Here is a 12,412-nt window from a genome sequence, read left to right as displayed (position 1 = left end):
GAAGGGACGGGTTGCAAACTCTGAACATCTCGAGAATGTCTTCGATACCAGCAGGTTCGATTGGTATCCAAATGCGGGCTAGGTCATTCCTGACCGAGTCTTCCATAGCGACAACGTCGAGCTTCGCACCTGGCCAAATTTCACCTAACCGGCTAACAGCAAGCTTGTATAGGTCACAAGACCTATGGTCACCACAAACCACGAGTTTGACATGGCCTTGATGCCAACCTTCATCGCTTATGGAAGGAAGTGGTCCTGGAAGCTCCATCAAAATGCTCAAAAAGCCACCTAAGAGCTTAATCTTGACCAACTGCCAACGATCAGCCGATATTGTGCCATCATCACCGCTTCTGTCAATGACCGCAACCATGACTTTGACCGATGATGCACTAGAGGCCTTTAAGATTTTCGCCGCTTGCCGCAATTGTCTATAAAGGATTTTTGAGAGTTTTCCATTTCTGGAAGATCTCTTATTAGTAATGGTAGGGCCATTTTTCACAACCCTGCTACTACTTGTGGTATTTAACAGAATAGAAGCTTAAACCTATAGTACATAATTCAATACAATACATAACTATTTATATAACATATATAAAGAGAGAGAGAGTATACACTAGCCAATCTTACTTATACCTTATACAACACTACTGAAATTAGGTATCGCTACCTTTATATTCTTGTTGCTATTAACACCAGAGGAGGGTCCATGGTTAGCCACTACTCCCTTCTCTGCGTTGGCCGCAGGAGATAGGACAAGATGACGCCAAGCCCGGTCCTGAAGAGATACCGGTCTCACTGTTTTTTTTTCATTTTTGTTTTTGGTTTTGGTGAGAAGGAGCAAAGGAGCCCTGCTAGTTTATTCGCCATTACAACTTGGGAGGTGGGATGGGAGTTGGTGACATAAACGTAGGCTGGTTTGTGCCTTGTTTACGTGGGAATGGATAATGATTCTGGGAAGGTAAGAACGTCCTTTAGTTTCAGGACTCATCTGGAGAAAATTCTCGATCATCATTGACCTTACTCAGCTTCTACAACTCCACAAGTTCGACGTTCAGAGTAGAAGATAATAAAGGGTAATATGAAATACAACATAAATTATAGGAAACAATGCAATGAAATATTAAACTTATCTTCTTTTTTAAAAAAAAAACTTTTAAAATGCAGACGAAGATACTATATCAAATGTGATCATGTTTTCCCTTACTATAAAGTGGATCTTGCATTGTATGAACCTGCATCTGTATAATCCAGAAAAGTAGATGGACATATGTATAAGTCGAAACCCAAAACACAGGTGGTAACTCTTATTTACTTCCTATAAAATACTATAATTTTTCGACAGTACAATTTTGCTGCAGGCCTTCACGAGGTAAAAGTTATTAAATATATCAAAAAATAAAATAAAGAAAAACAAAAAATATTGCTTTCAAAGAAAGATGGCATTTAATTAAGTATATCGTACACCACACACGACCCCAGTATCTAATGGAAGCCATAAGTTGCAAACCGATTGAAATATGTAAACATCTTGTGTCGCCATTTATGTCATCCTCAAAAACCGCAATAAATTTCCTCATATTTTCGTTGAAAAACCTGTAAATAAACCGTAAATAGATACTATAATTCACTATAATCTTAAATTGTACATTGCACGAATTTCCTTATATTCAGAAATTAAAATTTTCTTTTGCTTTTTTAATGAATTCTATATTTGGAGTGCCTACAAAATATAATTTTTTAAATACTTGCAGAAAAATACTTTATATTCATTTGAAAACATAATAAACTAACCATCTTTAGTTTTAAAGACTTATTTTGCTTTGTGGATACGAATTTCATGTAGAAAACATGAATAATGAATATTTTGAGGTGGTGATAAAAATTTTAAAATGTCTTTTCCCACTAATTTTTGTGATCATCGCCTCAAAACGCCTCGATTTATTTCCAACTCAAAAAACAATACAAACAAAACACTTTTAACATCAGCCTTAAGACTCAAACAATTACATCACCACACTCCATCACCTCTTTTAGCTCAATTCTAAGAAAACTTCTCCGATTCACCCAGTCTGACATTTGAATTTTATTATTTTTTGACAAAACCTTCAGCTTAGCTTCAGGAAAATCAAAAGAGACGCCAGTTCTTATATTTTATTGTGATTTGTGAAAAAATTATCCTCAACTTTTGCCCCATCAACAAAAGAAAAACCTAAAATAAACAAAATTTCACAAACACTTCATCTGTGCATTAGAAAAATGAGCTTTTCTGGTGAATCCTCCGATTCAGAATGGTAACTACAATCTAGCCTAAAGCTTTATTTTCATTTTTAATCATATTACAACAAAATAAGTCCTCTCAACAACAACTCGTCGGATTCCAGGAAAGCTACCAAAGTAAAAACCGAGCAAATTTTAAAAAGCGAGAAAAAATACTACCAACAGCGCTTCGTTGAGGGCTGGTTGGATCGATTCAAGCCGTGGCTAGCACGGGACGCCATAGATCCAAATAAACCCTTCTGTAGAGCTTGCAATTGCCGCCTGAATTGCAATAAGTGTCACTTGCAGCGGCACGAGAAGACCACCAAACACAATTCGAATTTGGAGGCGTACATGAGTGCCAACGGGATGGTGTCCTTCAAACAGAACGTCGGCCAGAAGAAGGAACGCCGAAAGGTAATAAAAACATCTCCCCAGACAGAAGCCGATGACGATTCGAAGTTCGAGAGTGTCTTCATGGACATCGACTTCGAAGCTGGAAAGTAAGTCGATAGAAGTAGATTGCTATGGAATAACTCATTTCTAATTCTAAGTATAAATTGCAGGAGAGAGAAGGAAGATGAGAAGCTTCCGCAGGAGACGCTGCACGATTTCCAATTCATTCAGAACGAGAACGAGGGTGAGATCCAGCAGATGGCCCCCGATGATACTATGCCCCACCTGTACGAGACGAATATAGTCCATTCGACAGCACAAAAAGAGAAGCCCACCTCGACCCGGAGATCCGATGACTCGAGTAGCGGGAAGAAGGACCGCAAGAAGCTCCTGCTGCAAATCCAAAAGGACAAAAACGAGCTGATGTCGTCCTTCAATGAACTCTTCTCCAACGTATCGGTCGAAAAGAAAGAACGCAACCATGTGGATCTGTTCTTCGATAGTGTGAGCTCAAGTGTGAAGGCTTTGACGCCCAAGCTGATTGCCGAGGCCAAGATGCGAGTGTCGCAGTTGGTGTGCGAGCTCGAGTTGCGTGCCATCACCGAGAATGAGACGATAAATGCCTCCGCAGGTCCATCATCCACAGTCCTGCTGGCTGTGCCGCCCGGCAACGCCTACATCATCAACCAAAACCAAGTTGGCTCCAGCCAAAACGACCACGCCTACGAACCCACGGGCTAAACTCATTTTCAATTTTAAATATTTGTATTTTTAGTTTTAATTTTTAAAGTTTAAACATTTTGATTCTTAAAATAACAAAAATTCAAGGCAACACAAAACTCAATCAAGTTTTAGATTCACTCTTCCATTTAATTGAGTTTAATTTAACTAACTTAAGAGATAAGATACGGAGCTTCTTTTTAAACGTCACAGTTCATCCCCGGAATGTATTTTACGTTAATTAATTACAATGTATCATAGTTAAGTGGATGATTGTAAGATTTAAGAAAAAGCAATAAATTTAAATAGTTCTAAACACAAACAATAAACTTATTATTAGTTTTGGCGGTCCTCGCCGTTTCTTACAATTTTAAAGTTGGAAGTTCATTTTGTTTTAAGAAGTTGGTTTCATTGATTGTTTTTGAAAGCTGTTTTTGATTTTCCAAAGCTTATGTTTGTGAATTTACAAGTGAAATTATTTAATCTTGTTAAAGTGGAAAATGAAGAAGGGAGTTAAGATGGTGTTTCAAAATAAGAAGTTAGTCGGCATCAAAGTGGCAAATTTGTCGGTAAGTCTGATTTTGTTTAAATGTTCTACAGTTTTAAATTCATTTGAATAGCTTAGAGAAAAAGGAGAGTACCAAGGTGCATTTTGGATTTTTGTAGCTTGAAAAGTTTTCGTTTCTGGTAATAAAAATGCACTTTTCGAACGGCCTTCGAAAAGTCAAGGTCAAATGCGACTCGAAAATCACTTATTTAAATCGATCGCGACCTTAGAACAACATTTGAGAAACAGATTGAATTTTTTTTTTGATTTTTGAAAACACAATTTTTTGTACTAAATAAAAAATAATTCATAATTCAGAAATTAAACGTAGTTAAAAAAAGAGATAGAACCTTGTTACTCAATACTAAGGCATTTGAGCATGAAATAAAAAGTTCTAATTACCTGATAGAACTTAGTGTCATGACAAAAAATTTAATTATTCAGATAAAACCCTGTTAGCTAAAAGAAATAAAAACTTTTATTAGACGAAGTTTTTATTTGTTATAAAAGGAAAAAATACAAATTTATTTTTATTAAGACATTTGGGGCTGGAGCGATGATGTCCATCCGCTCTGCATGACCTATCCATCTAAGCCGTTGGACTTTAATTCTGTTAACTAGGTCAGTGTCCCTGTACAGCCCGTACAGTTCGTCGTCATATCTTCTACTCCACTCTCCATCTATGCGTACGGGACCAAAAATCACCCCAAGAATTTTTCTCTCGAAGCATCCAAAGACGATCTCATCTTTCTTTGACAGGGTCCAGGCCTTAGCGCCATAAATGAGAACCGGGATGATGAGTGTCTTATAGATGGTGATTTTACACGCTCGAGAGAGGACTTTACTTCTCAATTGCCTTGTAAGTCCAAAGAAGCAGCGATTTATTAGAGTTATTCTTCGCTTGATTTCAGCGCTGGTGTCGTTGTCTGTGTTAATAGCGGTGCCTAGGTAGGCAAAGTCGTTAACTACCTCAAAGGTATAGCTGTCCATGGTGACGTTTTGTCCAAGACGTCGTTGTTCAATGTATTTTTTATATACTTGGGCTTGCCCTCATTGACCACTAAACCCATCTTCTACGCTTTCATCGCAATGCTCAAAATGGCTCCACTGACATCACGCTTTGAACTTCCAATTATTTCAATATCATCTGCGTATCCCAGTAATTGGATGGACCTTTGGAAGATTGGGCCTCTAGTGTTGCCGGTTGAGTTGCACAATTCTTTCCAGAACGATATTGAAGAAGTCGCATGAGAGTGCATCGCCTTGTCTAAAACATTTTTTGACATCAAATGCATAGGTGAGATCTTTTCTGACCTTGATAGATCAGCGTGAATTCTCCATCGTCGTCATTCTGCACAAACGGATAAGTTTGACAGATATGCCAAAACTAGACATTGCTCTGTAAAGCTTTTCCCTTTAGATACTGTCATATGCGGCTTCAAATTCGATAAAGAGATAGTGGATATCGATTTGAAGCTCCTGGGTTTTTTCCAAGATCTGCCGTAGTGTGAATATTTGGTCGATAGTGCACTTTTCTGGTCTAAAGCCACACTGATAAGGACCTATCAGGTTGTTGACGAACGGCTTCAGACTTTCACATAACACGGCAGAGAGGATCTTATATGCAATGTTAAGGAGACTGATGCCTCTGTAGTATCGGGCACACTTTGCTGAGATTCCACTTATCGGGCACGCTTTTTTCCGACCATAATTTGCAGATGAGTTGGTGCATGCTCCCTACCAAGTCATCGCCTGCTGCTTTGAATAGTTCGGCAGCGATGCCGTCAGCTGCAGCAGCTTTGTTTGACTTCAGTTTAGATATAGCTATCTTTGCTTCTTCTATCTTTGAGTGGTTCTATCTTCTTTACAGCGGAATTCGGTTCGTCATCGCCGTTATATAATTTGGAGAAGTAGTCTTTCCATATTCTCAAATCTCAACATAGACTGCGGTTCCACTACGATGTTCCCCTGATCATTCTTGGCTTGTACCCTTGGGAGGTATTTTTACCTTTTGGTAAAATTTACGAACCTCATTCCTGTTGTGACATCCCTTTATCTCCTCGATCGCTCGCTTCTCTTGCTCTCTTTTTTCCATCTAAGAAGCCGGTATTCCTCTCTCTTCCTCTGCTCGTAGAGCTCGCTAGCTGCTCTGATTCTCCTGTGCAGCGCCGTTTTGTATGCCTTTTGTTTCGCTGCGTGCGCTTTCGATTTCAAATCAGGGGTTTCGCTGCGGTGGCCGTGTGAAACCTAGCACTTCAGAGGCGGCGTCTCTGATGGCTGCAAGGCAATGTTGCCACTGGTTTTCAATGCGTAATGCATAATCCTTAAGAGGTTATTATAGACTCGATCGGAAAAGGACATGGCTGGCTCTTGCGATTGTAGCCGTCTAACGTCGAATCTTTTCACAGTACTTCCTTGTTTTGGCTTGGATCGGGATATCCGTAGACGTACCTTGGCTACAACGAGGTAGTGGTCCGAGTCAATATTGGCCTGAATGTTGGGTTATCCTGTATACTGGAGAAGTGTCGTGCGTCGATCGCAAAGTGGTCAATCTGGTTGACGGTTGATTGATCAGGAGATTTCCATGTCCCCTTGCGGATATTGAGATGTGTGAACTGCGTACTAGCTACCAGAACGTCTCGCCCCGCAGCGAAATCGATCAGCCTGAATCCGTTGTCGGAGACGGTGCCGTGCAGGCTGTATCTCCCGATTGTGCTACCAAAGATGTCTTCTCTTCCTAGGTTGGCATTAAAATCTTCTGAGTCAATTTTAATGTCATAGCGGGGGCACTGCTCATATGTTTTCATCTTTCTCCTCTGTTGGGGCGCATATTAGGCTTACATATGGTGGCGAATTTAGCCTTGATGCGGATTGTGGTGATGCGCTTGCTCACACTGTTGAAACTCAAGACTTTTTGCCTGAGCTTAGTTCCAACAACAAATCCACAACCAAATAGACGCTGTCTTTGTTCTCGGTAGCAGTCGCCGTAGTATATATCGCAGTCTTTTAGTTGGCGTTAAAAATGGCATTGTAATAAGCTTTATCAGACGAACTCATGTATTTGAACATCGACAAAAGATGTTTCACTTTTTCTTTCCAGATACTTCCTCTTTGTGGAACACATTTGATATCATCTGTGGGTAAGGAAGTTGGTGTTCCTATAAGTGCAGTTGTGGTTTTCTTTCTTCGAGTTTTTGCTAAAGTCGCCGCTCGGATTGAAACACTAACCATGTTTTCGTCATCATCAACGTAACACAATGAAAACCCTACTTTATTTTCTACTTGGGTTATTTTTAAAATTTTAATTTTCGTGAACGGTACGTTCTTATATTCAAAACAGGTTTTCGAAACTTTTGCGAAATCCTTAAAATCACCAATGGGTTCCTTCTTTTCACAGTTTTAAGGAGCCGATTTGGCTGTGAGCACTGTCAACCTCCTGCAATTCTAAATGACCTGTGAAGGAGTACTTCATGGTTATTTTTTCGATATCAGGATGAGTTTTTATAAAATTCTGGACAGCCAATGTAAGAATGGAATTTTTATCAAATTTGTAATACCATTTTCTTCGAAGACCCTTTCCAATATTTTTGTAAAGGCTGAGGCCATGTCGTTTCCACATCGCCTACCGGTATATTCGGTCCAAATAGCGCAGTATACTTATTTTTTAGTGGATAAATGAGCTGTTAAGTTGTAAATGTTTAGTTTTGAACAATAGAACATAGGATCAATTTTAGCATTCGGGCATTTTTCATAACCATTTTTTTTCTCTGATCATCTTCTTTAAATTTAAATTCATCTCATTCAACGCATCTTCTTTTCTTGCCTCACATTGGCCACATTTATACGACTTAGGATGGTGAAACTTAAGGTTAAAGTTCGTATTGAAAACATGCCTTGAAGAGCGAGAAGATAAAGACAGTATCTTTGTATAAGTTATACATTTTTGTTATATTTAAGTTTGGATCTTAATAAAGTTTATTTGTTTTGGCTGTACAATAGTGCGACTCTATTGTTGGAAAAGATCGTATATGCTCTTTTATTTCTACAACCCTATTTTCGCAAATTCGTTTTTTGCCATACCAAATGTTACATTTTTTGTTGGTGCGCATTGTAAACACATTTTTGGAATATTGAGAGTTTTCTTGCTGAGAGTACTCTCATAATCGTGTCCACTTGATAGATTTCTTCTGCTAGCACATTATCAGGTGGCCATATTTATTCTATCCACAGTGATAACTTTCCATCCCGTCTGTCGTTTTAGTCTGTAGGTTTTCGTGTTTTGTTAAAAAAGTTGTCAGTGGAATTATTTCAAGAATATTTTACATTTGATAAAATAGTTTGATTTCAAAATCTATTTTTGTAAACGAGATTTTTAGTCGAAAAATAATTTTTACCAATTTATTCTGTGAAATAAAATAAGTTTGAAGCCAATATTTTTAATTTTTGAAAAGCTTTTTGGGATGTTCAAATGGTAGACTTGTGCATTCAAGAGGACACAAGCGTAAACAGGTTTTTCTCAAAACTAACCTCTGTCTATCAACTCCTACTCTCACCTCTCCGTGGTGAACATGCCTAGTAAATCAACTGGAGACTGGATTCCAACAACAGTGGAAAGTTGTTGGGGCAGCAAACGAGAGAGGGGGGGAGAGGTGTTTCCACTAAGGCACCTCTCCTTATCCAAACGGTAGCGGAGGAATTCCCGAGATGGAATCAACGGTGGCGTCTACAGTTCCAGTAAGGTTGAACTACTTAGTGAACACCTTATAGGGCGTCTTCGACTTATTCGGAGCCCAGGCCTATAAGGAGCGGTTTTATCCGGCTCCCCATCCTTGGAGTTATACTTAGGATCTGGCCCTCCAGGTTGGCCACGTAAAAGCTTTCATAGTTGCGAAGCACCAACAAGCCTCGGATACGGACGGATCGAATTAAGGACAACGAACTTCGGATATGCACGTGGAATGTTAGGTCCCTTAAGTCTTGAGCTATAAGTGCATCAATGAGCGCCTCATGACCATACGCATCAAGGCTCTATTCGGCAACATTAACCTGATATGCGCGCACGCCCCCACAGAAGAGAAAGACGACAACACCAAAGATATGTTCTTCGAGCTCGTAGACAAAACATATGAGCAGTGCCCTTGCTAGATATTAAAATAGTCCTGGACTTCCGACAATGGATTCAGGCTCATAGATTTTTCTGCGGGGCGAAACGTTATGGTAGCCAGTACGCGCTTTTCACACCTCAACATCCACAAAGGAACTTGGACTACTCCAGATCAATCTACCGTCAACCAGATTAACCATATTGCGATCGACGCCAGACACGCTTCCAGCATTATGGATGTACAAACTTTCCGAGGAGCTAACATCGACTCGGACCACTACCTCGTTGTAGCCAAGATAGCACTTCGAGTTTCCAGATCCAAGGCAAAACAGGAAGGTGCTGGGAGAAGGTACAACGTCGAACGGCTACAATTACCAGAGATCGCCAAATGCGTTTCCGACCGAGTTACAAGTAACCTCTCTGGAAGTTCTCTGCCGCGAACACAATGTATCGAAAACTAGTGGCAACATTGCCAAGATGCAATTAGAGAAGCCGCCTCTGATCTGCTGGGTTTTAAACAGCCAACAAGGAACCCCTGGTTTGATGAGGAATGTCAGAAGGCAAATGCAGCCAAACAACAGGCACGCAAAGCGGAGCTGCATAAAAGGACGAGAGCTGCTTGTGAGCTCTATGAGCAGAAGAGGCGAGAGGAACGCCGACTTCTCAGAAGGAAAAAGAGAGGGCATGAGAAGCGTACGGTCGAAGATGTTGAGAGGTATAAAAGCCGGAATGAAATTCGAAAGTTTTAAGAACAGGTGAAACGAAATTCACAGGTACATAAACCTAGAACCGAAGGCTGCGAAGACGAAACGCCAAACTTGTCCGTTTGTGCAGGATGGCCATGGAGAATTCACGCTGCTCCATAAAGGTTGGAAACAACTTAACAGAACATGTTGATGTCAAAAAAGGTTTTAGACAAGGTGATGTGCTGTCATGTGATTTTTTTAACATCGTGCTTGAAAGAATAGTGCAGAGCTCACACGTCAACTCTAGAGGCACTATCTTTCAAAAGTCTGTCCAATTACTAGCATATGCTGATGACATTGACATAATCGGAAGTACTCAGGGTGATGTCAATGGGGCTTTTGTGAGTATTAAGGCAGAGGCGGCAAAAATGGTTTTAACGATTAATGATGCAAAAAAAAGTACATGCTGTCCTCAAGAAAGGACATACAACACCGACGTCTTGGTCAAAACGTCACAATCGACAGTAACTTTGAGGTAGTCAAGGACTTCGTCTACCTAGGCTCCGCTGTAAACGCAGAAAACAACACCAGCGCTGAGATCAAAACGCAGAATAACTCTTGCTAACCGCGCATGGAAACCAATGCTCCGGCCCGGAAAGTTTTCGAATCCGCACCCACAGGACAGCGCAGTAGAGGAAGACCGTGGATCAGGTAGCGCGCACAAGTAGAAGGTGACCTCACCCAACTTGGAGCGCGAAACTGGAGACATCTAGCTAGGGACCGAGTTAGATGGAGAAGTTTGTTGGGTGAGGCCCTAGATCACACAGGACTGTAGCGCTACCTTAAGTAAGTGAGTATTTGGGTCGAAAGTAATTTTTTACCAAGTTTAAGTATTGTTTTTATTTTAGGTTTTTATTTTTTGTAAAACAATCTGTAGTAAATATCATCCCATTGAACCAATTTTGAGCCATCCAAATTCATTTATCACAAGCATTCCAACCTTGTCTTAATGTCTTGAAAAGGTTTATTCGGTCGTTTGTGATGAAATCTGTTTAAGCATCATTGACTCATTTGGAAGCAATTCAATTCTTAGTTTGGTTTTCTGTACAAAGTTTTGAATATAATTTTTTATAAGCATCGGTGGTTCAGTGGTAGAATGCTCGCCTGCCACGCGGGCGGCCCGGGTTCGATTCCCGGCCGATGCAATACTATCTTTTTGCTGCTTGCACAAGCAAAAGGAAAAGTATCTCACAGAGCTTCGTAGTAAATTAGTCAATGTGGGATTTATAAACAATGGAAGATAATAAGGTCCCCGTCTTAGCTTCAGCGTTTTAAGGTAATATTATATCTTACTTGCCTTATCAACCGCTGATATACTTGATGTTTGTTTAACTTTAGGAAGAGTTATGGACCTGACCCTGTTTGATTTTAGTGCTTGTATCATTCTGGCTCTATAAATAAAGTGGCCTAGTCATTACCTATGGTAATGTTTCATGTAACAAGAGAACCTAATTAATAAAGACTAGTAAATCACTAGGTAAAATACATAGATGCCTATGAATCATTCCTAAAACCTACCCCAAAGCATCAATATAAGTCATTACCTAATCAACCCTGGTCAAAAAGGGATGGGTAGATGATAAATCATGCGTACGATTTAGAAAAATAGCCTCTAATTTTCATTTTTGCCCCAGAAACAAACCTTATAGAAAATTTATGATGTATGACGAACAAATAAAAATGCGCCAAAAATTGGAAAAATGGAGCTATGTTCCATATTGTACATAATATCAAATACCATTAAGTGAGAAAATCTGAAGGAACTGGTGAAGAAGTCTCTAGGTCTAGAACTAAACTTTTAGAGCTAACGGGCTAATTCGCCAGCATTTTTCGGGTGGAAATTAACGCCATAAAAAGAAAATTACGGGTTATTTATTTAACGGTTTCAAAAGTATTGAGCTGAAATTCGACATCTGATGTTAAACTAAGTTGCTAAACAATTTTTTTTTCAGTTGAAAGTCTGACATTGGGTAGGTTCAAACAACATAAGGGACTTCATTTGCAGTCAACTTCATTCTTTGAACTTTAATTTTGACCAAAGCAGCTTGCTAGTTTCTTAAGTGACATACATTTAAGACTTGGAACTTTACTTTGTCTACAAAACACTCCTTACTTACTCCATACTAGCATTTTGTATAATGGTTCCCTTTACACAAAACGTTAAATGGAATTGTGCAGAAAATAAATAAATCATAGACTAATATAAAGTTTCAGTTCAACTAAAAGTTGAATGAAAAAACATGATCAACTGTCATTTTGACAGAAGTAGACTTGACTTGATAGTTAGGGAGATTTTTTTTGACTAACTTTCCGGTCAATTTTTCAATAAAGTTGCCTTAATTGGAAGGCATTTTTTGGCAGCTGGCCAATCAAATATTAGAAACATGCCTTAATTTCAAGTCCCTTGTGTTGTCTGAACCTACCCAATGTGTTGGTAGACTAAATAACCTGCACAAGTACCAGTATCAGAGGAGGAAGCTTAGAATGGAATGAATTTTTAAAGTCTAAAGTACTATTTGGAAATCATAATCAGAAACGATTTTAAGCTTGTAACGCTCTAAGCAGCAATCTAAGATTAAAAAACACAAGGTCTGTTGGCCTTGTAATTAGTAAGAGGAGGCACCCAGATACTCAAAATATTCA

At 39.4% G+C, this 12,412-nt stretch overlaps 1 protein-coding gene and 1 non-coding gene across 4 annotated transcripts; both read left to right on the top strand.

Moving 5' to 3' along the window:
- Positions 1-2,092: 2,092 nt before the first annotated feature.
- LOC129938795 (protein suppressor of variegation 3-7-like) lies at positions 2,093-3,712 on the top strand. 3 transcript variants are annotated; one of them, XM_056046558.1, is made up of 3 exons: positions 2,093-2,291; positions 2,382-2,759; positions 2,811-3,712. In XM_056046558.1, exons 1-3 carry the CDS (start codon positions 2,257-2,259, stop codon positions 3,391-3,393), a joined length of 996 nt encoding a protein of 331 aa, XP_055902533.1. In that variant the 5' UTR covers positions 2,093-2,256; the 3' UTR covers positions 3,394-3,712. The 3 variants fall into 3 exon arrangements, with proteins under 3 accessions (XP_055902533.1, XP_055902532.1, XP_055902531.1); XM_056046557.1 differs by having other exon boundaries at positions 2,352-2,759; positions 2,823-3,712; XM_056046556.1 differs by having other exon boundaries at positions 2,352-2,759.
- Positions 3,713-10,843: 7,131 nt separating this feature from the next.
- On the top strand, positions 10,844-10,914 carry Trnag-gcc (transfer RNA glycine (anticodon GCC)). The gene has a single exon. It is a non-coding gene; the product is annotated as a tRNA-Gly (tRNA).
- Positions 10,915-12,412: the final 1,498 nt, after the last annotated feature.

This window comes from Eupeodes corollae, chromosome 1, assembly GCF_945859685.1.
Source record: "Eupeodes corollae chromosome 1, idEupCoro1.1, whole genome shotgun sequence".
In the NCBI taxonomy this organism is placed as follows: Eukaryota; Metazoa; Arthropoda; class Insecta; order Diptera; family Syrphidae; genus Eupeodes; species Eupeodes corollae.
This window is presented reverse-complemented; position numbering and strand designations above follow the sequence as displayed.

Excerpts from the sequence above, each read along its gene's own strand:
- LOC129938795 (XM_056046556.1), top strand. The coding sequence starts at position 2,257 with ATGAGCTTTTCTGGTGAATCCTCCGATTCAGAATG. Across the intron at positions 2,292-2,351 it reads GAATCCTCCGATTCAGAATG|TCCTCTCAACAACAACTCGT; the intron begins GTAACTACAATC and ends CAACAAAATAAG. Across the intron at positions 2,760-2,810 it reads ATCGACTTCGAAGCTGGAAA|TATAAATTGCAGGAGAGAGA; the intron begins GTAAGTCGATAG and ends TCTAATTCTAAG.